This window comes from Cryptococcus neoformans, chromosome 11 (genome assembly GCF_000149385.1).
Source record: "Cryptococcus neoformans var. neoformans B-3501A chromosome 11, whole genome shotgun sequence".
Taxonomy (NCBI): Eukaryota; Fungi; Basidiomycota; class Tremellomycetes; order Tremellales; family Cryptococcaceae; genus Cryptococcus; species Cryptococcus deneoformans.
The window spans coordinates 504,753-532,105 of NC_009187.1; the positions used below are offsets into that span (position 1 = coordinate 504,753).

Below are 27,353 nucleotides of genomic sequence, written 5' to 3' on the forward strand. Positions count from 1 at the left end.
CTGTCCTTGATGAAAGGACCGCTAAATAGTAAAGCCGTTGATTCCTACGATGCTGTACAGATCTGAACGAGGTCTCTGTTTGAACCAGAAATGTGCAAAATCATAAATCTGTCAATCGAACAGCATCGCGGTTATAGACAACAATTAACAAAACTGAATGGAGCATAAATAATTATTTTTAAACACCACCAAAAAGCCCAGCAAACAAAACAGCAGCTTCTTCGTAGGAGAATAAATGGTGATATCATAACTCCCGGGCCGAAGCCCGAATGCTATAGTTGGAGGTTTCATCAGACTTTACAAAATATCAGCACCAGTCAAAAGGACCGCATCCAGCACCAGCACTTCCCCAAGATAGGATTATGGCAGTCCCCGAGGAGATCTCTGACCCAGACATTTATTCTGACATACCAGAAGGCAGGTTTGGATCTCCTCAGAAGGAGCATTCACCGTTTATCGGTTTCGCCGCGGGTATCTGTTCGGGGTGAGTTTTTCGTCTGCTCTTACACTCGGCGGTCAAAGGCTTTGGCCTTGACAATAAGATAATACGCTAATATGTGTGGTTATTAGATGGACAAAGGTATATATATAGTTTGGTCCTACATCTCTGAAGTGGCGGTCATAATCAGGACGCTGATTTCCAGGTATAGCTTATTGTCGGACATCCTTTCGACACCCTGAAGGCAAGTGATTTGTCCTCATACACCAAGGAAATTTCCTGATAGTATTTGAACGAATATCCAGACAAGGCTGCAATGTGCTCCCCCAGGAACATTTAATGGGGCATGGGACTGCTTCAAAAAGACGGTCAGCAAAGAGGTGTGCTGTTCCCGCAAAGTACGTGTAATATTTGCTCATCCCTAATATGATTGGTAGGGTCCACGAGCTTTGTATAAAGGCGCAAGTATCCCTGCAATCTCATGGGGGATAACAGACTCCATCTTGATGGGAAGGTGAATCTTTTCTATTAATTTGATCATCAGGAGTAGCAATCCTCACCAAAAGCAGTCTGCACAACTATCGAGCCTTTCTTTCTGCTCACGGATTAGGGGAGCAAGTGCCGAACTCTGATCAGAAGAGGTTGTCACTTTTGGGGCACAGTGTGGCCGGTCTGTTTGCTGGCTGGACCAAGTAAGCTCTTCCTAGAGATCCGTATTTTGCTAAGAGCATTCCAGTGCAACCGTCGCACATCCCACAGAAATAATCAAATGCAAACTCCAGCTTCAACTTGTTCAACCTGAGCATGTACCGCGACAATTCTCTGGTCCTATTGACGTCGTACGACAGACTGTCGCCGAGCAAGGTGTGACAGGTATGTGGAGAGGACTGGGTGCGAGTTTCATCTACAGAAGTTGTTTTGCAGCGATGTTTGGAAGTAAGTGTTACAAGCATCCAGAATCATCGTGCGTAAGAAATGTTGATGTTGAGTTGACAGGCTTCGAGGTATTTAATAGATTGTTCAAGAGCTGGGATGGTACAAATTGGGCAATGTCGGCGGGCCTAGCCAATTTCCTCGCCGGTGGTATGGCCTCTAATGCTTATTGGTTGACAGCATTGCGTAAGTCAAGCGCCTATATGTGTGATTGCAATTACTGAAAATTTCTGAAAGCCCTCGACAACGTCAAAAACAGAATAATGAGTGGGGGACCTTCTAGTAGTCATCATCCATTGCTGACGCAGTATCTTTTCATAGCTGACGATATCAAGACACCACGGTATAGAAGTGTATTTGACGCTTACCGTCAGGTATGGAACGAGGCCTACGATGGCTCAAAGGGATTACGATGGAATGTACTGGCAAGAACAAAGAATTTCTATAGGGTAGGCAGGCAGATTTCCTACTGTTTCAGAGCCATCAACTGACGACCAAGACGTGTGGTAGGGTTTTGTCCCGGTCGCATTGAGAGCTTTTCCGACAAATGCAGCAGCATTGGCCGTATGGGAGGGTGTCATGAGATGGTCAAAGGCATAGCACTGTATCTTCCGCTCACCGTGCATGTATACATGTACAGAAGCGCTGCCAATTATCACGGTGAAAGAGGCATTTAGCTTCAATTTGCTACATTTTTAGTATCTATAGTTCTAAAATCTACAACTACTTGTCTTTATTTATTCGTCAAAGAAGAACTTGGTGCGCTTCTCGATAGGCTCGTAAACCTTCTCCTTACCGGGGGGGCCGGAAGGGATACCGAAGGGGAGGAGGCCAGTAACCTATCAGGACAACGATCAGAAAGTAAAGCTTGTTGAAAAACGTAGGAGTATTCTCACCTTCCAGTTGGGAGAAACATCCACCAGTTCGGTAATGGCGGCCTGAGTCTCAGCAGAGTATTGGGCGTAGTGCTAAACGAAGTTCAGCAAGTATCCAAGCCAAAAATCTACGACAGATAGACACACATACCTGCAAGCTAGCACCATGACCCTCAGCCACCAAAGCGGTCCAGACGATGTGCTGCAAGATACCTGCAGAGTTCTCAGACCAAACAGGGAAAGCCTGTGCAAAAGCGGGCATCTTGGCTGAGAAGCCATTGACAATGTCCTGGTCTTCGAAAAAGATGACAGTACCGTACCCGGCTCTATATTGGTCCTTGATCTTGTTGGCCCAGAATTCCTCCTGGCTCTCTGCAGTGGTTTATCAGCTCTAGATTGAAGTTCGCGATGCAATAACGCACTGTCACCCTTGAGAGTCCTTAAATGAGTTTCAGTAATCTTGTCCCAAAGCTCGTTGTGCTTGGACCCAGAGACAAGGACTGCCCGAGACTGCTGGCCATTGAAAGATGTAGGAGCATACTTCACGGACTTCTCAATGATCTCCTGGAGCTGGGCGTTGCTGAGAGTAGTCTTGTTGGTAAGATTGTAGTAGCTTCGTCGGGCCTAAAATAGTAATGTGTCAATCGTGAAGCGCTTGAAAGACCACCAGGTTATGAGGGATAAACTTACGATGACGGCCTCAAAGAAAGCAGCAGACTTGGACATTTTAACGACAATCAGTCTCGATCAAGGGATATGTGGAAAAAATAGGCTGAGTCGAAATTTCTATAAAGACGAGTGAAGGACAATAAATCTGTGCTATTTATGTATTTGGCATGAACATTGCCTTTCCGGCGGAACCATGTTGCTATGTCATCATTCTCCTGCTGAAACGGGGCTTGCACGTTTTTGTTGCGTGCTTGATGACATAATGTTACACACACGGACCGGGACCAAATATATTATCAAGGGGATCTTCTTTCATCGCTATATTTATTTATCTAATCTACTGCTTTTGCTGGAAATGCCTCTTCAAGATTAAAAAGTTAGTTTACTTGTATCTCAGCGGTAAATTCAATAGTCGATGATATGTATGTATGTATGCACTACTGTTGAATCTTCTTGATAAGTAATTCTGATTTTGGTGCCCAACACGCCGGCTTTTAATATGGAATAATTGGTGATTTTGGTTATAGGTTCGACACAAGCCCACTACGGACATCGGCCCGTCTCCGAAGAAGACCGAACCACACCAGACTCACTATTGAGCAGTTCTTCCGTGCGGTACATGTCCGTATGGAGCGGACAATTATATTCATAATTACATAATAAATATCCCGCATGCAGTTTAACTCGTTCCTTCAAGAATTTTCCAGCAATTCCCCGACGGCGCGCGAAGCCTCTCGGGCTTTCGACGAGAGCTTTCTCAAATGTTCGACATCCTTCGCGACTCTACTTATCTGCTCTTCGCAACCGTTCGTACACCTTCTACCGCTTACTGATCATCTTTGCTGCTGCCAGCCGAAGACATGCACCCATCTATAAAACCCAAAATATCATTTCCTGTTCCCGTTAACCACAGCTTTCCAAGTCGTATCATTATCTTTACCTAGCATTGGTAATTACAGCCACACACATTCAAACAATCTTGAGACGACCATGTCTTTGTTCAACTACCCTTACGTTAACTTTGGCTGCCCCGCTTATCATCGCCGAAGCTCCCTTTCTCCAGCCTATCACCAGAATCCGTTCTCTTTCAATCCACACTACACCACTCGCCATGTACCCGCTCGGCCATCCTACGACCTCGATGACATGATGTATGCCGAAGAAGAGAAAGCCGCTGCTTATTACAAACACCTTCAAGCCATTCAACGCAAGCGAGAGAAGGCTGAAGCTGCAAAGCGGGCTCGTGAAACTGCTCGCGCGCAGGCCCAAGCTGAGCGAGAAGCTGCCATTAAAGCCGAACTAGAGAGAGCCATGGCCAGAGAAGAAGAAAAACAAAGGAAGCAACAGCTAAGGTTGCAAGAAGAGGAGAGGAGGAGAAGGAAAGCTCGAGCCGAAGCTATTTCAAGGAAGAAGGCGGAGAGGAGAGCTAGGGAGGCGGAGGATTTCACGCATACTTCGGGATCACGCACGAGGTAAGTAATGGTCATACCATACGCGAAGCGGAACATATAAGCTGACAGTATCTTCTAGGGACTCACATTATCACCATTGACCACACAGAGTCAACGAGCTTGATAATTTGGACAGTCTTTTCAGCACCTTTTTCGGTATCAACTTTGCTCCGCAATACTCTAGTGCTTCAGAGTCTGAAGTCGAGTCTGAGTTTGAGGCTAAATCTATTTCTTCAACATCTCCAGCTTCCGAACAGGCAGCGTCAGCATCTCGTGTCGAACACGTTCCTCGAGAAATTGAAGCTTCGGCAGCTACCCCTCCCGCACAGAAGCCCTCGGCATCTCCCTCTGTCCAAGTATCCACTGCCCCTAAAGCCGATATCCCTGAAGAGCAGGTTGCTGAGGAGGAAGAGGGAGAGTCTACAACTATCTCCGAAGGGTCTTCTGCGTCACTTGCGTCTTTGGCTAGCACTGAGCAGCAGCTGGCTATTCTCAAGTCATCATTTAATTTCCCTTCTCGACTTTCATTTGCCCACTCCACTCTGGGCTCTCATCCGCCTCCACTCTTGTTTAACCGTCGCAACGCACCTTACCACGCTCAGACAAATGCTCTCCTTCAACTTTTGCTCCAAGCAGACTCTGTAGAGTCCAATGGCGACAAAGAGGTGCGAAACAGGAGGAAAGAGGTGGTTAAGAAGGTGGAGGAAGAAATTGCAACGTTAGAACGACAGAAAGATGACATGTGGATTGAGGTTCAGGGCAGGAGAGAGAGAGGCGAAGAAAGTGAGCCAGCTGCCGATGAAGAGAGGTCTTGGAGCGATGGCGTTTCAGTAGCTACCGAGCAATGATCTCTAGAATAGGAATCGAATAGGGCGTTATTGGTGCAATTATCACGAGGGAAGCATTTACATGTATAAGTATATTGGGTGTTCTAGTACTATATGATCATTGATATCATAAAATATTATTTTCATCAATCATGATCCAACGCTAAGGTAGACCTTGCCAAACCACTGACCACGATAATGGTGTGAGCTTTCATGTCAGATAAGAAGAGCCTTCCTACACGCCAGGATGCCACGAAAATCAACATGTCTAACCAATTGCCCCATCTACGCTTTTACGCTACGCTGTCAACTATTCTCTCATTATTACTACTACTGGTTATTTAGTTCTTTTCACTGCAGCTTCTTTGCCACCAGCATGCAATAATTTTCTGAGTCCTCACCTTGACGGACTTCCTGTAGTCTGTAGTAATAGTAATTCTCTTACAGCACTGCTAATTAGCGCGTAGAAGGGAGCCGATGGCTTGAGGGCTACTGCTTGGTTTATGGAAGCATTTGTTCTTCGGCCTTTCGTTGTCCTTTGACGTCTTCTGTCCTTCTGTCGCCTTGGCCATTCGCAGTTTAATGTTATCTGTCACCAGTTAGTCATCTTTCATTTCCATGGTTAGCTACCTTCCCCCCTCCGGCATAGTTATGCCATTTGATTATCTAATTATCGGCGTCTAATTATTTATTTATTTTTTTGGCGAACGGGGGCGGCTTCTGCCGTCAACCGCCGAATTTCCTTTTTTGGCACCGATATCCCATATCATTACCCAATCGTTCCCTTCGCTTTGCTCATCTTCCCTCATTCCTGCCGCTTATAACTCATGCATTCCTCATCCATTTCCTTCTCCTCTCTTCTAGAAAAGCCCAGCAAGTCAGTACCACGGGAAGCATTAGCTAATCCGCTATAACCCCTACCAAGCAATCTGCCGACGGGAAAGATATAAAAGCCGTCCTATCTTCAGCATCTCCTCACGATCCATCTCTTTTTCAACCGACTTGATTCATCAAGCAACAACGGCTTTACTGTTCAAGAACTATATGTTAAGGACCACACTTACACGTTTCAACACTTCATCAAGTCTAACCACACTCAAAGCAAACATGTCCACCACTGCTGCTATCAATACCGCCACCGGCACTTCTCGAAGTATTACCAAGACTGTTTACGCTCACGAGGTCTCTGAAGGTGCCGGTGCCACTGTCAGGAGGTCTATCGGTACTAGGGAGCTTCGGAATCTTACTCCTTTCTTGATGTGAGTCACTTTCAGCTGTTGAGGTGCAAGACTTGGAATTTGGGACATCGACACCAAGGAATGGAGACCTTACCCAAACTCACTTGAGGGTATGCCCGGACAAGTGATCGAGATTCCGATAGGAGTCAACTATCCAGATCCGAGAAAGACTAGCCCCTTAATGACTCATTCGTAAACTTGACCCGATATTTGTATACTGACTTCCTCTCACAGGCTCGATCATTTTAAAGTCCTTCCCGGTGCTGGTTTCCCCGATCACCCTCACCGCGGTATGCAAACTGTCACTTACTTGTTCCGAGGTATCTTCAAGCACGAGGACTTCCTTGGATACTCTGGAACGTAAGTTTTTTTCTGTTTGAAGCTATTTCTTTGTAATATTACCTGCTGACACGATCGCTTTAGTTTAACACCCGGAGATGTTCAGTGGATGACAGCCGGTAAGGGTATCGCCCACGCCGAGATGCCTATATTTGACCCGGACCCAACTAAGGCTGAGCCTGTTGAGGGTATGCAACTTTGGATTGACCTTCCCCAGAAGGAGAAGTACATTGAACCAGAATACCAGGACCGAAAGGCTGAAGAGTAAGTCTGAATGATTAAATTTTATAGTAGTGGTTTTGCTGATATATGCGTAGTATTCCTGTTATCCACCCTAAAGATGGAGTAGAAATCACTGTTCTTTCTGGTGACTCTCACGGTACCAACGGCTCTGTTACTCCGGTCGGCGGTGCTTGGTACTTGGGTTTCAAACTTCAGAAGCCCGGGGCGAGCGTGTATCAGCCTCTTCCTGAAGGTTACAATGCCTTCATCTATAGTAAGCCTTTTTAATCTCATCGTACTGACCTACTACTGACAAATACTAAAACAGTCGTGAAGGGAAAGCTGCAAATCGGCGACGACACCAAGACTCATGACAAGTTCAACTTGCTTGTTCTTTCTTCCAAGCCTGGAGAGTCTGGCGTGACCCTTACCAGGCCAGAAGACGACACTGATGCTGAAGAAGCACATTTTGTTGTCATTGCCGGAAAGCCTCTCGACCAGCCTATTGTTCAGGTGAGTCAGTTTCTCATGTGTAAGATGATGATGTGTTGACAGCCCTTTTTCAGTATGGCCCTTTCGTCACCTGCAGTCAAAGACAGGCTATGGAAGCAATTATGGACTATCAGACAGGGAAGAATGGGTTCGAGCGTGCTGTTGGTTGGAAGAGCAAGATCGCCAAGGATTTCAGGGGTTAAGCTGTTTTTGGATAACTGATAAATCAGTCTGTAGATTAGTGAAATTTGCATTCTCACATGTACCTATAATACCTGCATACTTTTGAACCTTGGCATGATAGCAGAACGATTATTTCCTTGTTATGCATCCTCGACTTCATCTGTAGCGAGTTGTCCGCATTCCTCCGACGGCCGGCCCCAGCAGTCAATTGTCCGCGTCTCTCTCTCATCTCAAATCTCTTCTCGAATTATCTTCCATCTCCCACTTCCTATTCCTCATCAACAGTCGTCTCTCTCACCTTCAAGCATGTCTTCCGATCCACTTCGAGTACCCACTCCAATGCCTCAAGAGGACCCATCAAAAGAATCATCCCGGCCTTCCCTCCGAGCTCTCATTGGCCAAGTTTTGACCATCACCCTCATCGACGGTCGTATCATCAAGGGCTATTTTACATGCGTCGACAAGCAGTGCAACGTCATCCTCAATGAAGCTGAAGAGTTCCGCCCCCGTCCCGCATCACTTATTGCTAAAGAGCAGGCGCTCTTGGAGGGCAGGCCTATTGAGGGCAAGTTGGCTGAGGAGTCAGATGAGGAAAAAGTCTGGAAAAATAGGGAAAAATACTGGCCTAAGAGCGAGCCTTTTGGAGGGTATGCTACCGGATGGGGAGGCCGGTCATTGTCGATGGTGTGTATGAAAAAAGACGATATTGCAAAAATCGAAGTGGAAAAGGATGTTTGGAAGTGGATCGGAGGGCAATGGTGAGTTTCTCTTGCCCGAAAATGTGCTTTACCAATCATACCTGATACTACTCTCGTTGTAGAGGTTCCTCCTTAGTCCTTCCCTCACTCCTTCAAGGTCGCTGTTCCTGTAGCTGTGGAACGTCCAAGGCAATGCATGTCGGAGCTTTCAGTCGGGTTCCGCCATCATAATTCAATGCTTCAACTCCCGCGTCCGCGTTCGGCCGCAGTCTAATTGTAAATATGAGAAGGAAGAGACTATGATCTGGGAGAGACGTCTTTCGATATGGCAGGCATTAAGTGGTAAAGCTTATGGAGGAATCATCGGTCTCGGTGAGTTCTTTCTTTTCATAATTGTCGTGAGGTTTATTTATCCAACGGGAACATTCCCCTACCAGCAATGACATCTACAATCGACACCAAATTTCTATGCCCAAGTTTCTATCCTTATGATTTGAGGTTAGAGCTTTCCGCTGCAGTGTTTAACATCGTGCACGGAAATCTGGAGACTAGGATGTGATGCCATGATGGTATTGCTTACCTGCTCTATCCAAGCTTTGTCTGGCCAGCGTCCTTTTGGCTCTGGTTTGTTGCTACATCAGTTTGAGACAGAATAGGCGGGAGAGGGAGATTCTGAAGATCTCGTTAGGTCAGTGATGGGGCTGGTAGGGACTCTTGAGTATGGTGAAGCACAAGGTGAGTGCTTTTGACTTTTTTTCACTGACAAAAGATCAAGCTGCTAACGATTGTATGATAGGAATGACGATTCATAGTCTATGCTGTACCTCTTATCAACATCATTGTTGCCCGAAGAGCTTGTTTTCTTTGGTCACGCCAGAGTACACCTCTCCAGCTTTTGTCAGTAACTGTAAGGTTTGTTCATGAAAGCAGTTGTTTTGTCGCTGTGTTTTTGCGACATTGGCGCAACCATCCTTTTCACCTCTGTCAGTCATCTCAATTGCCCCGGAGGTCAGATTGGACAAGCTTTGCGTCATCGCAAAGAAACAGATGATTACTGGACATTCTCTATCGATGAACAAAGCGTGATTTCCGGCCTCTGCTCTTCATTCTGATGTGACACTCTTCACCATTCCTGAGAACGAGGAGTCTGTCGGCCTAGGGCTGGAGATTTCTAGACCTGAATCGGCTTTTGAACGCTGTACATATCCATTTGGGAATGCTCCCAAAGAGCCGTGAGACGAAGGATATATGTGGGTGGTCAGTGATGAGTGGAAAGTATCTGAGAGTACTGGGAAAGAAGACATATGGGGATGGAAGGTCATTAAATGTGTAGCAGGATAGGTAACGACGGTGTGAAGATGGTGACACGGCTGGCGATCATGGAACGGAAGTATAATTGACGATAGCTGACGCTGATTGATGATATGCATGTTTTGAAATTGTACGCAGCTTTTAATCTTGGCCGCTGAAGCCAACCTTGCCGACTTCTCTTCTTTGCTCATACCACTCGTTGTACTCTTCCCAGTCCCATGTACCTTGTCCAAACTGTCCTCGTCCTTGCACAATCTTTCTGATTTCCTTTCTTTCCCCCTCATTTCTGAAACAGTTGGACCACCACTGATCCATGCTGTCACCCCTCATGACACCTTGGGAGAAATCCAGCATACCAGCCGAGTGAGTAGCGACGAAAAAGAGAACGAGTGCTGCTGCATGAGGCTGAAGTTGCGGGAACTCGGAAAGATGTTTAAGAATACGGGTAAGACGTAGGAGGTTGTGTGAGCGAGAGCGAAGGTTTGAGACTGTAAAGTGTGTTGAGTCGTCTGCCATGACAATTAAGAACAGAGACGCACTTCTCTCCTTGTGGTTGCTTGTAAGCTTAAGCTTACCGCCGTTGAAATCTATGCCGTAGAATCCTAGCATCTGCATCAATGTCAACATAGCTCAATTTCACCAGACCAGCTTTGACGCGAACCATTTTATAAGATTTAAGTAGTCTGGAAACAATTTCGGGATTGTTCTGCATTGCTTCAATTTCGTGAGGTTGTAAAGGTTGTGCTTCGGGGTTAACGCCATATTCTCGAATGGGAAAGAACCCTAAGGAAACTTAGGTGAGAGGGTCGCACGTAGACCAAAGGATACCAACATTGAATATATCCACTGGCAGAAATCTGTCAGCCAAGGCGGCCGGCAAGTCATGCAATCGAGCTCACTGGTTCATCTCCAGTTCATCATAGTCTCTTGAGTACGTGTGCATGAACTCTTCATAAGTCAAGTTGTCAGGTTGGAATGGTAATTCGTTTGAGTAGAACTTGAGATTGGCTGATGCCTTAGGGTTGGTTTTAACATTGGGGTAATATGCGAGGAAATCTTGTATATCTGATTCCACATATGAGTCCAGGTAGCACTGAGCTAAAGGAGAGCCTGACCTCGAGGCTTGGACATTGTGGCTGGTGATGCCATGGTACGGATAGCGATAGCAGATAGGAAGGGTGCTCTTCTAGTGAGTATTGTCTTGACGACGTTCATGAGTATGCTCCGCTGTGTGCTTTTGGTTGTCGTGGTCTTTGTGGGTCGTGGAGCGATACTACGTACAACGAAGGACGGACGGAGCAGAGATGTCGGGTGGAGGGAAGTAGTGATCGGTCTTGTGGTCACGTGATCTTTCGAAAGTCTCGGCCAATCACACCGCGTGGTCGAATCCACTGCCTGTTTTTAACATTTCGGCGGTTGTCTTCTTCGCAGTGTGTTGTACATCCTATAACCTCCAGCCATGTCTTTCCTTCCATCGTTTCGGCACTCCGCTTCCCTCTCCACCGCTACTCGCAGCGCGACTCTCCTCTCCCTACGATATGCCTCCACCATCACACAACCAAAACCCAAATCCAAACTCACCAAAGAACTTGAACTTGAAGCCGAGGAACAGAGGCAGATGCTTGCTAGGGCATCGAGGTCCAACCCAGGAGTAGATCTCAGTGCCCAAAAACTGCCCCTCTTTGGTAAGTCTCGCTTTTCTAATCTGTCACGCATTCACTTATACTTACATACGTCATTTACGAACAGAGGCCACGTATGATCCTCCAAGAAATTGGCCGGAATTCTGGCACAAGACCAAGGACGCGGTGTATGAACGGGACAGAAAGGATCGTCAAGATTTGACCAACCAGTCGTACGTCTCTTTTGTGACAAAATTGTTCCAGAGCTAATGTATTGAATCTTTTAGCATCAGCGAGCTCATTGGACAGGGAGGATTGGAAGAGTATAAGAATAGTCCTATTCGGTTCTATATGCCTAGTTTGATTCGCAGAGGGTTCGTCTGGTTAAATCCAGCGGGATCGATAAGCAAGTCTATCAAGAATTTGACCGAGCTCTACTACAAATACATGCAGGTCCAGGCTTCGTAAGTGAATTCTCCTGACTAATTAGTCTAATGACTATTGCCGGATGAAAACTGACCTATGTTGGATGCAGTGGAACACTAGGACAGGCCCTTTCAATCTCTAAAGACGACGCCTACTCTGCTGCCCAAAACATTATTAGAGGCAGAAAGGACAAGCTGAAATGGCAACTCGTCAAGGAGAACAAGTCTACCAAGTTGGTATGGGCGAGGATGACAATGTTGGACCCGAGGGAGGACAAGATGGCGGCGCAGATTGTTTTGGCGTTTGACACCCAGCAGGTTGGTTTTCTTATAATTCGAGACCGCAAAGAGGCAACACCATGGCTAATTATGCGCCCCCTTTTTATTTAGGCGGTGATCACTCAAAAGGGTTCGGCCCCGCCCTCGAGACGGACACAACACGTTGTTGAGAACATCGTCTTTGAAAAGATTTTCCCTTCACGGGATGACTGGAAAATCAAGGGAAGGTTGATACCTAGCAAGACTCCTGATGTGCAGACCGTCACCAAGGCCCCTGCCAACTAAGAGCCGTAGGTTGTTTGAGACGGTGTCTGTCTGGTGAGGTAATGGTGAGATGAGCATACGGCATATCATGCATAGATCTGTGCATCGTGGGATTTTGGGGTTACTTCAATCAATGGGATTTTGGATCAGCAGCTTGCTTCAGTTTTGTTTGGAACATTGCAATGTATCTCAGACATTTTTGACCATAATAGGATTCTCTAGCAGGCAAACACTTCACATCTTTTCAGATTTCCAGTTACCAAAATGTCGTGCATTCCATATTGTACAAGCCAAAGACATTACTGTTGCTACTGTGAAACTAGAAACATCACACAAGGGACACAGAGAAAACATACGTTCAACTAAAGCAACCCATAACATATTTTAAGCATATACCCATCGACCCAACCTTTCCGCCCATGCGTGCAAACCTTCCTTATCAGCTTCTCTAAGACCAGCTCTCTTCGGCACAACCATGCCCTCACCCTCGTCGTGGGTCCTCACAGCATCCCGAAGTTGTTCAGAGACATTGCCCGGCTTAAAGGGAGTCGTGAGGACACCGAAGCCAGGGCCGCCCAGTGTGGTGAGGTGCGCTTGGAAACCATGGCCTTCGAGGGTTTGGATGAGCTCGTTGAGGGAAGATTCAGGGAAATCTGAGTAGGCATATAAACAATCAGCGTCGGTCTGATAACTAAGGATAGCTATACTTACCATCCGGAATAAGAGTAAGAGCACATCCGCCGCCACCAGCACCAGTCAACTTGGTGGCTAACTCGAAAGGTGCCTGAGCGGTAGCTGCCACGATCATTTCCAAAGAAGGGTGCGACACTCCGAGCTCAACCAAGTGCTCATGGTTTTCCTTGATGAGCGCTTCCAGACGCTTGACAAGGATAGAACGTTCCACAGGCTTGCCACCGCCGAGCAAGGAACGTGCTTCATCTGAAATGGTTTGGATAGAATCGAGAATCGAGTTAACAGCCTGAGGCTCAGCGAGGCGCTTCGCGGAAACACCGGCAACCAATGTCTTGGTGTCTCTGGGGACAAGAGTGTTGGTCAAGAGTAATCGGACAGAAGAAAACCTGGAAAAAAATCAGCTAAATGGACGTGAATAAAACGGTATGCAGATACTTACTCAAAAAGACCATCCATACCGCCTTGCTTTCCGCCAACAGATCTGGTGAAAGCAACAGCTCCACCCCTGACAGCGACGGCGTTATCGATACCACTAGGGTTTCCGTGTAAAACCTTTTCGGCCAAGAAAGCCCATCCATCGACCAAGTCAGTGTCTTCTTTGGGAAGGCGATCGGCCGAAGGAATGGTGAGGTGCTGGCGAGCGAGAAGGAAAGACGCCGCAACACAAGTGGAGTATGCGGCAGATGATCCGAGACCCGCAGAGATAGGGAGGTTTGAAGAAGCGGTAAAGGTAACAGAAAGACTGTAGGCATAAGTTAGTTTTATTCAGCAACATCGGCACGGCTTGCCAATACTCACGCATTGGTTTCTTCACCTGAGATCATCATGTACAGATATAAGAAGGCTACACAGGCACCTATACCAGTCTTACCCACTTCAACATGAGTGTTGACAGCACCCTCCACAGCCTGAAGCAACGCCGTGTCAAGCTCCTTGTCGGCAACGTGCCTCCCGCCATTTGCGTGCACCGGAAGCAGATTCCAAGGAAGCTTGCTGATTTCCCATTCGAGTTCCACACCAATATTGGGTACTTCCAATCCAACCTTTCCGTCACGACGAGGAGACAAGACGGAAAAGCATCGGAGGTCGACGCTGGACGCGATGGCAGTGACGCCGTGGACGACAGCGTGCTCACCGAAAAGAATAACCTTGCCGGGGGCAGAAACCGCGATGTCTTCTTCGATCGTCTTGTACTCTTTGGGAGGGGTGGAGAGACCAAGACTTTGCTTCACGCCGCTGACGAGCTTGTCAACAGTAATAGACTGGGTAGAAGGCCGCTTGAAACCCTTGGCACGTTCCAGGATCCACGCTTCACCGTCCCTAGCGTACAACTCCGCCGCCTTAGTCTGGGAGAGAGGAGTATATTGTAGATTGGGAACAATAGCTCCTGCTTGGAGAAGCGAATGCTCCAAGTCATCAATGAGATCTCTAGGGTCCTCGATACCGACACAAAGTCGAATAAGGTTTTCTGGGAGCCCTCGTTCAGCACGAACTGCAGCGGAAATGGAGGCGTGACTGCAACAGATTAGCAGATCTCTTGGATGACGGTAAAATTACTTACGACATTAAACATGGCATACTGATCAAGCTGTTGACAGCCCCGAAAGACACGCTGATACCCCACAGTCTTGTCCCGCCGACAATCCGTTCGCTAAGGGCCTTGTCGCCAGTAACAAAACTTAACACCGCGCCAGCACCAGACGCCTGTTTGTAGTGGATATCCCTCTTAGGATGGCTCTTGAGACCAGGGTAGTGGACCAAGAAGCCAAATGAATCAAGATAAAGAGCCACAAGGTGGGCAGTGGCCATCTGCCTGTCCATCCTGAGAGACATGGTCTTGACACCACGGAGCAAAAGGAAAGAGTCGAAAGGAGCAAGGCCGGATCCAACAGAGTTAATAATGAATGCAATGTCTTTGCAGATATCGGGTCGAGAAGCTGCAATGATACCAGCCATAAGGTCGTGATGACCTGAGAGATATTTGGTAGCAGAGTCGTAAACAATATCGGCACCAATCTCAAGCGGCCGTTGCAGGTAAGGAGACATCATAGTGTTGTCAACCACAATCAAAGCGCTAGGTGCAGCAGAGTGAACAGCATCGGCGATTTCTTGCAGGTCGGCAATTTTCAACAGAGGGTTCGTAGGGGATTCTAGAAGAACCATCTTGACATTATTCCCTGGTCCAAGATGAGGAATTACCTTGTCCACATCTGTAGTATCAACATGCCTGACATCGACACCGCCATGCGTACCAAGATACGTCAAAAGTCGGTTGGTACCTCCGTACAAATCGTCACCGGCCAGAACGGTTTCTCCTGGCCTAACAAGTCGCAAGATCGTGTCAAGACAAGTCATACCAGTAGACAAGGCAAATGTTTGAGTGGCCCCGTACAATCTTGCAAGATGGTTTTCTTATAGCCTCATTTGTCAGTGTTATCTATGGAGATGCGATAAACGAGCAAGCCCCAACTCACCAAGAGCGCCTCTTGTGGGGTTCCCAGACCTGGTGTAGTCATATTGCCCGTCCATACCCTTGAAGGTGGCGGTCTGGTAGATGGGAGTTGAGCTAGCTCCATACTGATCCTTGCCATCGACATTAGCGCAGATGGTGGAGAAGCGCCAGTTGGCGACTCGTTCCTTATGTACTTCCACTGGAGACTTTGGGGCGAGAGAATAGACAGATGTCGCGAGCGAGCTTTCGCCCGGTGTTGAAGGGGTGGTCATTTTTGGAAGAATGTTGGAAAAATAGGAAAAGAAAGATTTGGTGATTCAAATTGAAACGTATTAACTAAAATAACGACGAGCGACGGAACGGCGCTGCTCTATCTTTGATTGATCACACCATCGTCTTCGACTCCGACTCGGTCGTTCGGCAACGATTCTCAGGCGGCCACGTCCGCCCTCCTTGCTACAAACATTCAATTCATCATTCAATTAATCCATCATTCTAAATAATTCACTTCACTTTCGTTCTTCTGCACGAAACCCTCGATTGAATGGCATCATACAGGCAATTTCAATCGGCTACGACGCTATACATCCATTCCATAGCAACTAATTACACATTTTAAGGAATTATTATACTTCATTGCACACAACTGGTTCAAGCCTCGTTGGCCCACTGAGGAAGCCACTGCTCCCAATTCTCCCAAGAATCGTCGCCAGTAAACTGTTTGTCATCATGGTGGTGGTGATGATGGTGCTTGTGAGGCGGGACGAGAAGTTTCGGGATGATGTGGAAGGCTCCATTACGAGCAGGCACGTCAATAACCTGCACAAGCTCGCCGTTGACCTTGATTCTTGTTGTGACGGCCCCTAGTGTCGTCGAAAGTTAGCCCAACAAATTCAGACCTTGCACAGCTACTTACCTTCTACAGGCAAGAGCTTGGTCTTATCAATCTCAATCGCTAGGGTGGCGTTAGGAAGGGCAGTTTCAATCTTAAACTCCTTGTGGAAGCTGGGATCATCGCCGTCCGTAAAGATAAACTGCTCAATAACTTCATCTTTGTCTTCATGTTTCTCGACGTGTAGAGTCTCAGACAAGAGCAAAGTGTGGGGGATGTAATGGTAAGCCAAGAGCTTGATCAAGGCCTTCTCGCCAAAAGGACTGAAAAGGAAGAACTTGAGCTTGGGAGGTAAACGGCGGAAAGCACCGTTGGTGGGCGCAAAAAGAGTAGCAAGGGGGGTCCCATGAACCTTGTTCTTGTGGTCCTCGTCATGCTCGATGCCGAAATCCAAAGCATGGGCAAGGTGAACTTTCTGGACACTAGAGGTCAAAGTCGAAAAGCTGTCCGGAAAGAGGAACAGCTCGTCAAGGATAGAGGCTGGAGGGATAAGAGGGTGGTCGAGAGCATGGAGATAACCATTACCAGATTTGCGATCCGCCGCAACAATCTTGGCATAGAAGTTGAGCTTGACAGCTGTGATCTTCGTCAACGCTTATCATATTATAAGGACAGCCTACGCACAGGGGGGTACCAGACACTTTTCAATTCTGACTCGCCTGTGTAAGCCTGCGTAGCTGCCATCCTCTGCCTTCAATGCCGTCTCCATTGTCGAGTTCTGACTCAGTTGCTGGACAGTGTAGGCCTTGGGTAAACCGTGGTAGGCAAGCACTTTGCCGATGATCTTGCGGAAGATTTCCTTCCTGCGCTTCTTCTCCTCGTCGTCATCGTCATCATCTCCGCCAACGAGGGAAGGCTCGCTCTCGAGAGCGGCAGAAATAGCAGCGAGAGAGGGGGCTTGTGCCAACTATACTAGATATTAGACAGTTATACGCAAAAACGAGTTATTTTGACAGCTTACCGCGTCAAGACCATCATCGTCATCGTCGTCGTCGTGGTGATGATGGTGGGGTGGTTTCAAAGCGTCATTGTTGGGTGCCTGTAATAGGTTAATTAGGCGTGTAGAAAATTGAAATTATCCTTACAAAGAAAGTGATCTGCAGATCCTTGTTGTCAAGATACTCGATCGCTTTGCCTTCAAACTACATATAGAGCATTAGCTAGGCGCTCTCATACTTTGTTCTGCTAAGAACCCCTGGGCATATGCAGGACTTTTCCGCCATCTTATTTCACGAGAAAGAAGTTTCTCAACGACCTCCATTCACTTCAGCCTCGCCCTCGACCTACGTTAAACAGGCTTTGTACGGAACAAGTCTTGCCTCTATCTACGAAAGTGCCACTTGCCCCTTGGCTGCGGCTACTTTTCTATATCCATATACTCACCTCGATGATCTTGACCAGTCGACTGAAACTGTGAGGATCTTCCTTAAGCCTTTGCCAGATTGTCAACTCTGTCTTGTCATCTCCAGCATCCTTATGAGCTCCAAGATCCCCCACGATATTCTCAGCCTTGTTCCATGACCAAGCTGCAAAGTTGCCGAGGTTGTCACCGAATGATTCCTGGATCGAAGCCCACTGAGAGACGGAGAGTTCCGGTATATCTTTGGCTGTTTTTTGGGCAGGTGCGGCGAATGCTAGCGGCAGGAGAAAGAGTGTCGATAGGTGCATTATGGTGGATTGCGATAGTATGGGTGAGGAGGAAAGAACAGAAAATCGAATGACATGAGTTATGGCCGAGGTGGGATCATTCGGGACTCGTCATGCATGCAGATTATTGCAGTAGCAAATGGTGGGAGATGGGGGTCGATGATGATGAAGCACAGCAACAAAACCCCGGCGGGCGTACGAACGACGGGAAACAAATGACGTGACTTGACGGATGGTGACACCAACGAACTTATTAACAACTTGTTCTGCTTCTGCGCTGCTGGCCGCCGTTGCTGTGCTCTGCTGCTTCGTATCACTCTTCCGGCGGACCAAAATAAGTGTTAGTTACATTCAGCCAAACGAACGTTATTAACTTCTACGTTGCCTGCTTCTGCCCAGCACCGTTTTCCCCATCTCTTTAAAATCGATTCTTGCCTGACATTTCTTGCGTCTTGCGTCTTTCTGGAGTTTCTCCATTACAATATTTTTTACGTCAGCTGCGGATTCCATTTGGGTGTGTCACAGCTAAATTGTCGATTTTTCCAAAAATCGATGCGTGACCTTCCTTATATTTATGAAATCTTACAAGGACGTAATAAACTTGATGAATTGGTGGAAAAGGAAGCGATTGCTGCTGGTTGTATCGAGTAGTAACCCTTCGCTACTGGTCAAGCTTAAAATGAATTGAAGCATCTAGTTCCTTCCCTGTAACTGGTGAAGGAGAGCAACGAATGGTACAATCAATGCAATACTGGGTTCTGACCAGTGCATGTCTCGAATATTCCAGAAGGTGAAAAGAACGAAATCTCAGCCTGATTCCAGTGAAAACACGGCCCGGAAGACCGGAAGTTATATCCATGATGAGCCCATACATTACGTTACGAAAGGCCGAATTAGGCGACGCGACATAAATGAAAGAAAGCTTAATCAATTATTCAGTACCTATCGTCGTGGTCATGTGCCCCACTTGAGTAGTCGCCATTGGCCACCAGGCGAATCAACGCACTTGGCAGCTGCCTTCCATTGACAACTGTATCAGGGTTTTTTTGTCGTACATCTCATAGTACGTAGACCTATTCGGCAGAATGAGCCTGGGCACGTGAGCTGGTGTGCCGCACCATGCGCTTTGCAGGCCGCAGAGCAAAGAGAGAAGAAGCTTTTGGTGATGACGGACATTTTCGTTATTTTCTACTTTACCCGACCACGGCGCTTCTTTGCGATGAAAGAGTTGTTACAGAAGGTACTCAGAACCAGATCGGGCATTATTATGGAAAGGCAGAAGGAAGGACGATATACTTAACGCAGAATGAGTCAAATATAGAGAACTGTGTGGGGCATGAGATTCTTTTTTCAACTCGGTAAATAAATTGTAATTCCTGTATACAGAGGAGAGGTAGCTATCACCACAATCACTTCCACTTCTATAAATATTGCCACCCTCGACGACAATAGGATATCGACGAGCATATATTTTACATTGAAGCTGAGGTAAATAAGACCCTCATACTCTTCATTCCGTTGAACGTTCAGACGAACTGATAATATAAAGGACTCTCCAGTTTTTTCAGCAGTTAATAAGTGCCAGAGCAACGACTGGAACGAAGAAGGATCAGGACAGACATCAGTTACCAACGACTCGACATCATACTCTCTGTATACCCCCATTATTTGTTCGTTCTAGACAAGGGCAGCCAACAAAAAGAGAGCCGAGAATTGTTCCTTCCTGTAATTCCCATATACACCATCCATAACAGGGCATCCTAGTTATTCCGAGCTCGAGCTTGTTACAGCAACGCAACATCATCATGATGTCTCTTTTCTAGCGACAACCGCCGATTTCTTGCGACATCCCCCTTACTTTGCACCATCATTGTCCGTGCCGGCACACGATCTATTATACCGTTCTCCAGTGCATTAGCGCTGCAAAGAAAAAACCATTATCCTGTTCGAAGCGCAGTTCGACCGAAGTCAAACGCAGATAACAGACAAGAAGAGCGCAAAAGTCTAGAATCGTCAATTGCGTGACGCCCGCTACAAACGCCCGCTACAAACCACCCCCGTCATAGCACTCCTGTCTCCTGTCCTTATAAATCTTCATCTCGGTGACGCATCTCATATACATACATATATCATATATCCAGATCTCCTCTACACACGCTCTCCATATACCCCTCACACTTCACTCTCCATCCCTACCGCAGCGAATCGCTCTTTGGACGACTGCATAGCACTTCTTCAAAATCGTCCATCCTCCTCAGGCTCGACTGTTACTTTCACGCGTTTCACCCACGGGGTCCCCAGTTTTCCCCAGGTGTTCTTCACCGCCATCGCGTCATTCCTACTTCGTTGTCCCCTTTTTCTTTATTAACACCACGCAACGCGCAACATCGGCCGCTTCTCGACTTTGCTCGCTTCATCGCTCGTTTCAATAAAAATTCCACGTCGTCGTCAACCTGTCAATTATCCGCCAGTTACGACGAATCTATCTGTTTACCTCTTCAAAAGCCCAAGCCACCGAATCACGCCAAAATCCTGTCAACCTTTGTGATCTAATCGATCTGCGCGGATCAGTCCGGAACTAACTGCAATCTGCGATACAACACTGCAAATTGCGGAAACGGAGTTCTCTGGTCTAAAAAAAAGGTTAGTGGAAGAAGATCCCGTCAACCTTTAGTTGATAAAACGTCAAGAGATCCCCGCTGGGTTACTCACCTCCAACTGGGTAACTTTTTTCTCTCTGGAGAACAGCCTCAAGTCTCTCACATATATATATTCGATATCAGCATTCAATTTTGGCATCAAGGAGGTCAAAATCGTCAGACAAGGACACGCAGCGGCGCCAGGTCGTTGAATTATCTGCCATTTGTGAGTGAGCGTGATCGGTTTTTTCTGGTGTGGCGTGTCATGTCTGTGGGTACACTGTGTATGTGTGGCTTTTGAACGGGCTCGTGCGCACTGCTCCTGAATCAGAAAAGGGCGGCTCCCCTGCGGTTGCCCTGGCGTGGTCCATAGTCCATGGCTCATACATGTTAGAGTCTTTGCCTGGCCCGTCGTTTCTTCGTCACCTACCATTCCATCCTACACGCAGGACGCCCGACTGACTGTTGCCTTCTTTAGCCTCATCCTTCTTGCCTCATTACCACATTGCCCTCTGAGCGCAACCTCGCTCAGAAACAACGTCTTTCCGGAACTCTATTCGTACCTCACCGAGTGTGAACTTGCTGTCACGATCTAGGCGCGTTTTTGGACAACGGACTGAAACGTATGGATCAGCGCAGGATCATAGGCGAGAATATTGCAGCCTGGTGTAGGTGAGTTGGTGTGATACACTTTTTTATTTGGCATTTCCTTTTATGCGCCATTTTGCACGATCCTTCTTCTCCCCGAGACATTTTCGAGCCAGGAACACGTTGTCGCCCCTCCTTTGGGCTGGACATTTTGCCGGGTTTCCCCAGCGTGCTTGGCGTCTCGTGTTTTTGCCTTTGCGCGTGTTCTGCACCGAGCTCCTGTTCTGCCTGCCACTGCTTTCAGTAGGCTCAGAGCTTCTCGACGTTGGCATACGCCATCTTTGGGAATGTCATGACATCGGATCTGGTCAATCTGACGCAATCCAATGGGGTACCTTTACTCCGGAAATCATTCCACTGTAGAGTGACGAAGGGCACAGCGTCGGATCTTCTGTCGCAATTATATGAGGTTGACGTTGGGAGTTTGGCCTGCTCAACACTGTTGCCATTGTATATATCTTCAGAAAGCTGACTTTCTCACGTTTTTGCCGCCCCTTTCTTGTCAATCATTCCTGTAAACGCACCTTACTCGCACCTTCGTCTCCATTTATCAGGTCTTTTCGACTCTCCCCACTAACTTCCGCGGACAACTCTCTTCTCATTTGACTTGTCCCAACTCCGTTTTCTTTACCCTTCCACATCTACAGCCACTCTTGGCCCTTCATAACGTCGCTCAAAATGACCATGATTGATATGGGTATGAACATTGCTTGGTGTTTGGCTTGCTCTAAACAATTGGTAAGTGCCTTAGAAAAAAAAGCATATGAGATGATCATGCTAACTTCGCCATAGAACAATCCACGAGACACTTATTGCAGCGATGCCTGTCGCCTTGAAGATTCGCAGCCTAGCGGCAGCCCAAACAATCACGTCGATATCACTGCGCCAGTCCCGGCCGGTTTTTTCTCTGCATCACGGGTCGAGGCGAGATCTGACCGGCCATCACTTATTCCTACGGACGTCTTTGAAGAACCTCAAGCCAAAATGAGCCTCCGAGATCGACGCGCATATTCTTTCCCCGCTGAGCTCGCTGAGCCTGCGGTAAAGCGTTCGGGATCCAGACGGCAGACTCAGACTCAGGAGACCTTGCAGTTTGTGAGAAAGAGCAGCGGCCAAGTGTTGGGGATGAATTCTCACAGGTCTCCAAATTTGGGTCCTACCCCTGTTGGCGCAGGCGCACGGCCAAAAGGTTTCGGCAAGCTGTCAAAGACCACGGGTAATAATACACCAATAGTATCTGACTCCGTGTTCTGCTCCAATTCGGAAAGCAGTGACAATGAGGTAGCAGATGGCGTCGATTATCTTTACCGCGAATCCGCCATCCTAAAGAAAAGGTTATCGAAAACTACGGATGATACCTTAAGACTTCCCAAGGCGCCAGTTCCTCGCCGATTATCCACCAACCTTGGCTATGAGCCCAGCAGCTACCACAGCAGACCGTCACTTGTTCCTTCTCACAGTCATCCGCTTGGGGCAAAACCTGCCAGTCCTGTAGCACACATCATTGCAACCTCAATCGGTTCTCGTTCTCGCGATGACATTGTAAGCTGGTTGAATGAGGTCAAGCGTTCGCCCAAAGATACGACTTTAGACAGCATCTCCCGATCGCAGGCGGATATGCTTACTCCTACTCAAGAGCGAATGGAATGGGTTGAGGAAGGCAAGATGGGTACCACCCCCCAAGGGAGATTGGGATCCGCTCTTGCAGGCTTTAGCACGTTGCGGGGTCTGAGCGATATTCAAACATTGGCAAACGCCCCCTCTGGATCTGGCACTGTCTACAAAGCACTTTCAGTTCCTTCACATGCATCGTCCACCGCTGCTCCTATCAGCGATCCTGAAGGCTTGGCATTGATGCAAGCCAGTCCATCTCAGGCTGAAGTCTCGCGGGTGGCGGTCATGAACCAACCTGGGGGGGCAACACCCACACTTTCGACCATTTCTCTTTCGGATTTGATGGAACCTTTGACTGATGCTGGGGAGAATGTTGACTTCATGACAGACGAGCAGAGTGCTTCGGGCAGCTCATCCTTTGCCCGACACAGGCTGTCAGCTGTTGTCTCCGGCTCTCAGCGTCAAGGCAGGGGAACCGGGTGGGGAGATTTGCAGGGGAAGACTGCCGAGGAAGAAAAGGGAGCTCAGACACCGTCACCTCTTCGACCGTTGGCCAACACAGCTCAAGCCATCTGGAATCTTTCCAACTACATCCGCTCATTTGCGCCTCTATCGATCGCTTCTGTCTTTGTACCCTCAAAGCGATCTGAATCCCCTACTCCACCTGCTAGCCGCTCCGCCACCGCCGGCCCTTGCCCTCCTCGCCAGGAATCTTCATCTTCTTCCAGCTCCCAATCGCAAGACCAGATCTCTTTCGTCACACCTTTGCCTGCTGCGCGCCAGCCGTCAGATCCCAACCAATCTCCTATCCAGGCGATGGTCCGAAGCCTACCGATGGACATTGCCAATCCTATCGGTGCCGAGAACGGTGCTCTGGAGCGCAAGCTCATTCGTGAGCGAGAACAGGAACTAGACATAGATTCGGATTGGTCAAAAAGCAAATCACGCAGCCGCGTACGTGGTAGCCGTGTGCGCAATCCCAGTCCAAGCAGGAGTCGAAGTCGTGGACGTAGCGACGGTCGCCGTTCAAGGGCTAGGGAGATGTCAAAGGTCAGAGGAAGTCATTCGAGGCATGGACGAAAGATTTCGTACGATGCGGATGCTAGCGAAGGTGAGAAGGCGGGCTATGAGCTCAGAAGAGGAAGGAGTCGAAGAGAGAAGGTGTTGAGGATGGACTCGACCGACGAGGAGCCACAGGTGGAGGAGAGGAGAGGGAGGGATAGAACTGTGAAGGCGTGAAAAGTGACGAGGTTCTACTGTCACCGTGTAGCAATCGAAAAAAAAAGTTTCAGTTCAACCTCAGGAGCTTTGTATTTATCTCTTCCTTTTTCAAAATAGCATAGGACACGATTCACACTCATCAGGCAAATTAACATGAGGTCTTTGTAGTTGTCAACAATCATTTTAGCAAGTGTCGATTAGCATTTTCAAATACATCTATTAACAGGAAAAAAGCACATTCGGATATCAGAAAGTGATTATGCAAAGTTGTACCAGTAGTAAATTGAATCGCGAAGACCATCGTTATCTAACATAGTAATGAGTGATTGATCGATAATAGGCTTACATCCCATAAGTATGTGCACCTCGCAGTGGGTCTACAATCATCTAACAGATATTTGACTACTACAGGTAACAATAATTAACAGACTACGAGGGTTTCACATGTGGGACAATAAGTATCAATGGTATATGAAAAGTCCGTGACCAAATAAATGTGAGAGACTATATCTTCCTATGAGCTTACCCTCTGTGTGCGTGCCCTTATTCCAAATGTCCGATACAAATATTCCGTTCTATTACTCTTCCAGCTCATTGCCCTCCAGCACTGAGCGGTTATTCTGGATGCCACTAGTCCGCGCCCTTTTCTGTCCAGCTTCTAACTGCCTGGGAGTCATTTGTCGGTCCGTAGCAGACCGCGGGAACGTGGAATGGGTAGGCGATGGCGTGAGGTCCACTGTTTAACCAGTCAGTAAGGAAAATTTCATTCCTGATGCTCTAAAACTTACTGTACGAATTAAATGGTCTGCTGGAAGGTCTTCGCATCCTACCCATCTCATCCAGGCCCAAGCCAAAACTCTGACTCTCTTGCAATTTCTGCACACCCACGGAACTGAAAAAGTCTCCATTCATGTCCGGCCTAGCACCAAGCAACTTTGGCATCTCCAACGCAACGGGCCTTCCCTGATGAGGCGCACCACCGGCGGGGCCGAAATGGAGATACTTGCTAGAACCGAGAGAGTTCATCGAAGTTGGACGGTGGCCTATGGCCGAAGCTCGGAGAGAAGTCATGGATGATCCTCTGGCGTTGTTAGGGAGACTGTTGAGCGACGCGCGGGGAGAATTGTGAGGTGAGTCACGAGGGGTTTGTGATTCAATGGAAGGACCGGCTTCATATGGCTCCTGGTGGATCGCAAAGGCCGAAGGAGAACGGCCCTTTGGGCGTTCTGGTGACTTTGCCCGGCTAGGTTGCACTTCTGACTCTTCACTGGTGCCTACGCCAGTATTGATGGGCGTTAGAAAAGGCTTTTCGCCAGGCATGTTTCCTTGAGGAGCTGAACTGTTAGTATCCGCAGGAGGGAACGAAGGTGATTCATTTGGAGAGTGCGATGATCCAGACGCAGCCATGGGAGGAGAAGCATCGTGGGATGGGATGGTGTTAGGTGTTACCAGAGGTGATATCTGGTTGGAGGATTGATGGCGAGAATGATAGTAAATAGACGAAGGTGGTGGAGGAGCCAGCACTAAAGATATCGTGAGCATAACTTCCACTTCAATGTTCTGTGCAATACTCACGAGAAGCGCGCGTACTCGCTCTACGATGATGAGAAAACGAGTTATATGGCGTACCCATCATAGAAGGGCGTCTCTGACTTGAGTCGATATTATAGGACATTTCTCTTTTAGGCCTAGATACATGTGAGCTATTGGACGGTGGGCAACCGGTAGAAAGACTCACGGGGGAGGTACTTTTTCGCCCCGAGTTTTTCTCGACCTCCACCAAGTCCATAACAATCCGATAACTACTAGCCCTCCTATAATCCCAACCACGATACCGCCAATGGCTCCACCACTAATTTGGCGAGAACCTGAGCTGCTTGGGCTGTTCACTACGGATTCAGAAGTCGATGAAGAAGTCGCAATAGAACTGGACGAGCTACTCGAGACAGAAGCCGAGCTAGAAGCCGAGCTGGAAGCGCTAGAAACGGCCGAAGTTGCTGCTGATGATGTTGCTGTTGACGATGCTGCTGCTGACGATGCTGCTGCTGATGATGCTACTGCTGACGATGCTGCTGCTGATGATGCTGCTGTTGATGCTTCTGAAGAGGTAGCTGCTGAAGAAGCAATCGCGGAAGAAGCAACTGCAGACGAAGCAGCGGCAGAAGTGGCTGCGGCCGATGAAGACATGTTGGCGAAAAGTGCACTGGAAATGGTAGACAATAGCTGGAAAAGCGACGAATGGATGTCTAAACCCAGAAGGAGAACAGATCGGAAAACCCCAGAAAGAGAGAGGCCAGCTGGAATGAATGGAAATTAGGAACTGTGGTGCTAGTTATAGCGCTACACAAATGTTGACGTCGAGGTATGGTCGAGACTTGAAAGGGTATTTTTCGCCCAATGCGGTGTCTCCGCAGTTATTCTAGTGTTCGCTTGCTGGGGAGGTATGCGAAACGTTGCGGAGTAAGCACAGGCAAAAAGGGATAATACAGAAGGTAACGGAGATGTCAGCGCAGAGTACACTCGGTAGTTGGGCAAACAAGTGCTGGGGAGTCGCTCGAAAGAATTGGTCACAAAATTCGGAAGTGGGACAAACACTCACCTGAGACGCTTCGAAGCCTCGAAGCGACGAGAGGCGGGCAGGGGGAGGGGGGAGATGAGAGAGTGTATAGGGGGGTGGAGGATGCAACCTGGATATAAGTATGCTTGAGAAAATATGGACTGTTGTTTTGCGTGGTCGCTTGTCGCACCGGCAAGTCAGACCTTCTTGGGACTTACGACAACACGAAATCCCGGACCCTGAAAACGCACTCCATATTCCACGACTCTTCATTCGTCAGCCCCCGAAGCCTCATCCGTCATTTCTATGCTTCAACTAGCCGCTGTTCCATGCGACATCCACCTTCCTAAGATACCCCTTCCGAACATTTGGTAGGATCCTGTGCGCCGGGAAATGGAAGCGGGTGCAAAGGACCGGGTTCCTGTAGTTTCTTCTTTTCTTCTTCTACCGCCCATTATTTATATACCCTTCACCGCTCATGGTCTCATCCAACAAGCAGCAACTAACTCGAAAGCCCGCGCGGCCTAAAGCACTGCCAACTTTCTACCAAGCACAGCTGAAGTGCAAAAGACTATCAGCATCAAACCATCGACCACCATGCCCCCCAATAACAAACAATGCCGCATCACAAAAAAACCTGGCAAAATGCGTTACAACGAATACCATTGTTCAAACTCACCACATACTTACCTTAATCAATTGTCTTACGTACGGTAGTGTAGA

The 27,353-nt window shown here is 47.9% G+C and overlaps 11 protein-coding genes across 12 annotated transcripts; 6 read left to right on the forward strand and 5 right to left on the reverse strand.

Moving 5' to 3' along the window:
• Positions 1–362: 362 nt before the first annotated feature.
• On the forward strand, positions 363–1,972 carry CNBK1730 (hypothetical protein; the record flags this gene model as incomplete). Its single annotated transcript, XM_767706.1, has 8 exons — positions 363–484; positions 750–819; positions 877–953; positions 1,006–1,131; positions 1,176–1,375; positions 1,436–1,558; positions 1,610–1,821; positions 1,883–1,972. The coding sequence occupies 8 exons, from the start codon at positions 363–365 to the stop codon at positions 1,970–1,972; spliced, it is 1,020 nt and encodes a 339-aa protein (XP_772799.1).
• Positions 1,973–2,109: 137 nt separating this feature from the next.
• Positions 2,110–2,973, reverse strand: CNBK1740 (hypothetical protein; the record flags this gene model as incomplete). The annotated part of the gene is made up of 5 exons (XM_767707.1): positions 2,110–2,211; positions 2,269–2,340; positions 2,399–2,619; positions 2,670–2,871; positions 2,938–2,973. The coding sequence occupies 5 exons, from the start codon at positions 2,971–2,973 to the stop codon at positions 2,110–2,112; spliced, it is 633 nt and encodes a 210-aa protein (XP_772800.1).
• Positions 2,974–3,906: 933 nt separating this feature from the next.
• CNBK1750 (hypothetical protein) lies at positions 3,907–5,215 on the forward strand (the record flags this gene model as incomplete). Its single annotated transcript, XM_767708.1, has 2 exons — positions 3,907–4,388; positions 4,477–5,215. 2 exons carry the CDS (start codon positions 3,907–3,909, stop codon positions 5,213–5,215), a joined length of 1,221 nt encoding a protein of 406 aa, XP_772801.1.
• A 1,023-nt stretch (positions 5,216–6,238) lies between these two features.
• CNBK1760 (hypothetical protein) lies at positions 6,239–7,688 on the forward strand (the record flags this gene model as incomplete). Its single annotated transcript, XM_767709.1, has 6 exons — positions 6,239–6,453; positions 6,667–6,792; positions 6,856–7,035; positions 7,089–7,267; positions 7,322–7,506; positions 7,560–7,688. 6 exons carry the CDS (start codon positions 6,239–6,241, stop codon positions 7,686–7,688), a joined length of 1,014 nt encoding a protein of 337 aa, XP_772802.1.
• Positions 7,689–7,782: 94 nt separating this feature from the next.
• Positions 7,783–8,430, forward strand: CNBK1770 (hypothetical protein; the record flags this gene model as incomplete). Its single annotated transcript, XM_767710.1, has 1 exon — positions 7,783–8,430. The coding sequence occupies one exon, from the start codon at positions 7,783–7,785 to the stop codon at positions 8,428–8,430; it is 648 nt and encodes a 215-aa protein (XP_772803.1).
• A 1,388-nt stretch (positions 8,431–9,818) lies between these two features.
• On the reverse strand, positions 9,819–10,892 carry CNBK1780 (hypothetical protein; the record flags this gene model as incomplete). The annotated part of the gene is made up of 6 exons (XM_767711.1): positions 9,819–10,165; positions 10,217–10,286; positions 10,339–10,460; positions 10,510–10,523; positions 10,577–10,742; positions 10,793–10,892. 6 exons carry the CDS (start codon positions 10,890–10,892, stop codon positions 9,819–9,821), a joined length of 819 nt encoding a protein of 272 aa, XP_772804.1.
• Positions 10,893–11,136: 244 nt separating this feature from the next.
• On the forward strand, positions 11,137–12,288 carry CNBK1790 (hypothetical protein; the record flags this gene model as incomplete). Its single annotated transcript, XM_767712.1, has 5 exons — positions 11,137–11,362; positions 11,427–11,532; positions 11,587–11,763; positions 11,835–12,042; positions 12,115–12,288. 5 exons carry the CDS (start codon positions 11,137–11,139, stop codon positions 12,286–12,288), a joined length of 891 nt encoding a protein of 296 aa, XP_772805.1.
• A 341-nt stretch (positions 12,289–12,629) lies between these two features.
• CNBK1800 (hypothetical protein) lies at positions 12,630–15,684 on the reverse strand (the record flags this gene model as incomplete). 2 transcript variants are annotated; one of them, XM_767713.1, is made up of 7 exons in its annotated part: positions 12,630–12,676; positions 12,753–12,920; positions 12,979–13,346; positions 13,400–13,702; positions 13,759–14,475; positions 14,522–15,371; positions 15,435–15,684. In XM_767713.1, 7 exons carry the CDS (start codon positions 15,682–15,684, stop codon positions 12,630–12,632), a joined length of 2,703 nt encoding a protein of 900 aa, XP_772806.1. The 2 variants fall into 2 exon arrangements, with proteins under 2 accessions (XP_772806.1, XP_772807.1); XM_767714.1 differs by having other exon boundaries at positions 12,652–12,920.
• A 379-nt stretch (positions 15,685–16,063) lies between these two features.
• On the reverse strand, positions 16,064–17,972 carry CNBK1810 (hypothetical protein; the record flags this gene model as incomplete). The annotated part of the gene is made up of 6 exons (XM_767715.1): positions 16,064–16,275; positions 16,329–16,880; positions 16,929–17,211; positions 17,266–17,343; positions 17,390–17,446; positions 17,688–17,972. The coding sequence occupies 6 exons, from the start codon at positions 17,970–17,972 to the stop codon at positions 16,064–16,066; spliced, it is 1,467 nt and encodes a 488-aa protein (XP_772808.1).
• Positions 17,973–21,916: 3,944 nt separating this feature from the next.
• On the forward strand, positions 21,917–24,091 carry CNBK1820 (hypothetical protein; the record flags this gene model as incomplete). Its single annotated transcript, XM_767716.1, has 2 exons — positions 21,917–21,976; positions 22,031–24,091. 2 exons carry the CDS (start codon positions 21,917–21,919, stop codon positions 24,089–24,091), a joined length of 2,121 nt encoding a protein of 706 aa, XP_772809.1.
• Positions 24,092–24,651: 560 nt separating this feature from the next.
• Positions 24,652–26,260, reverse strand: CNBK1830 (hypothetical protein; the record flags this gene model as incomplete). The annotated part of the gene is made up of 4 exons (XM_767717.1): positions 24,652–24,809; positions 24,862–25,596; positions 25,649–25,761; positions 25,812–26,260. The coding sequence occupies 4 exons, from the start codon at positions 26,258–26,260 to the stop codon at positions 24,652–24,654; spliced, it is 1,455 nt and encodes a 484-aa protein (XP_772810.1).
• Positions 26,261–27,353: the final 1,093 nt, after the last annotated feature.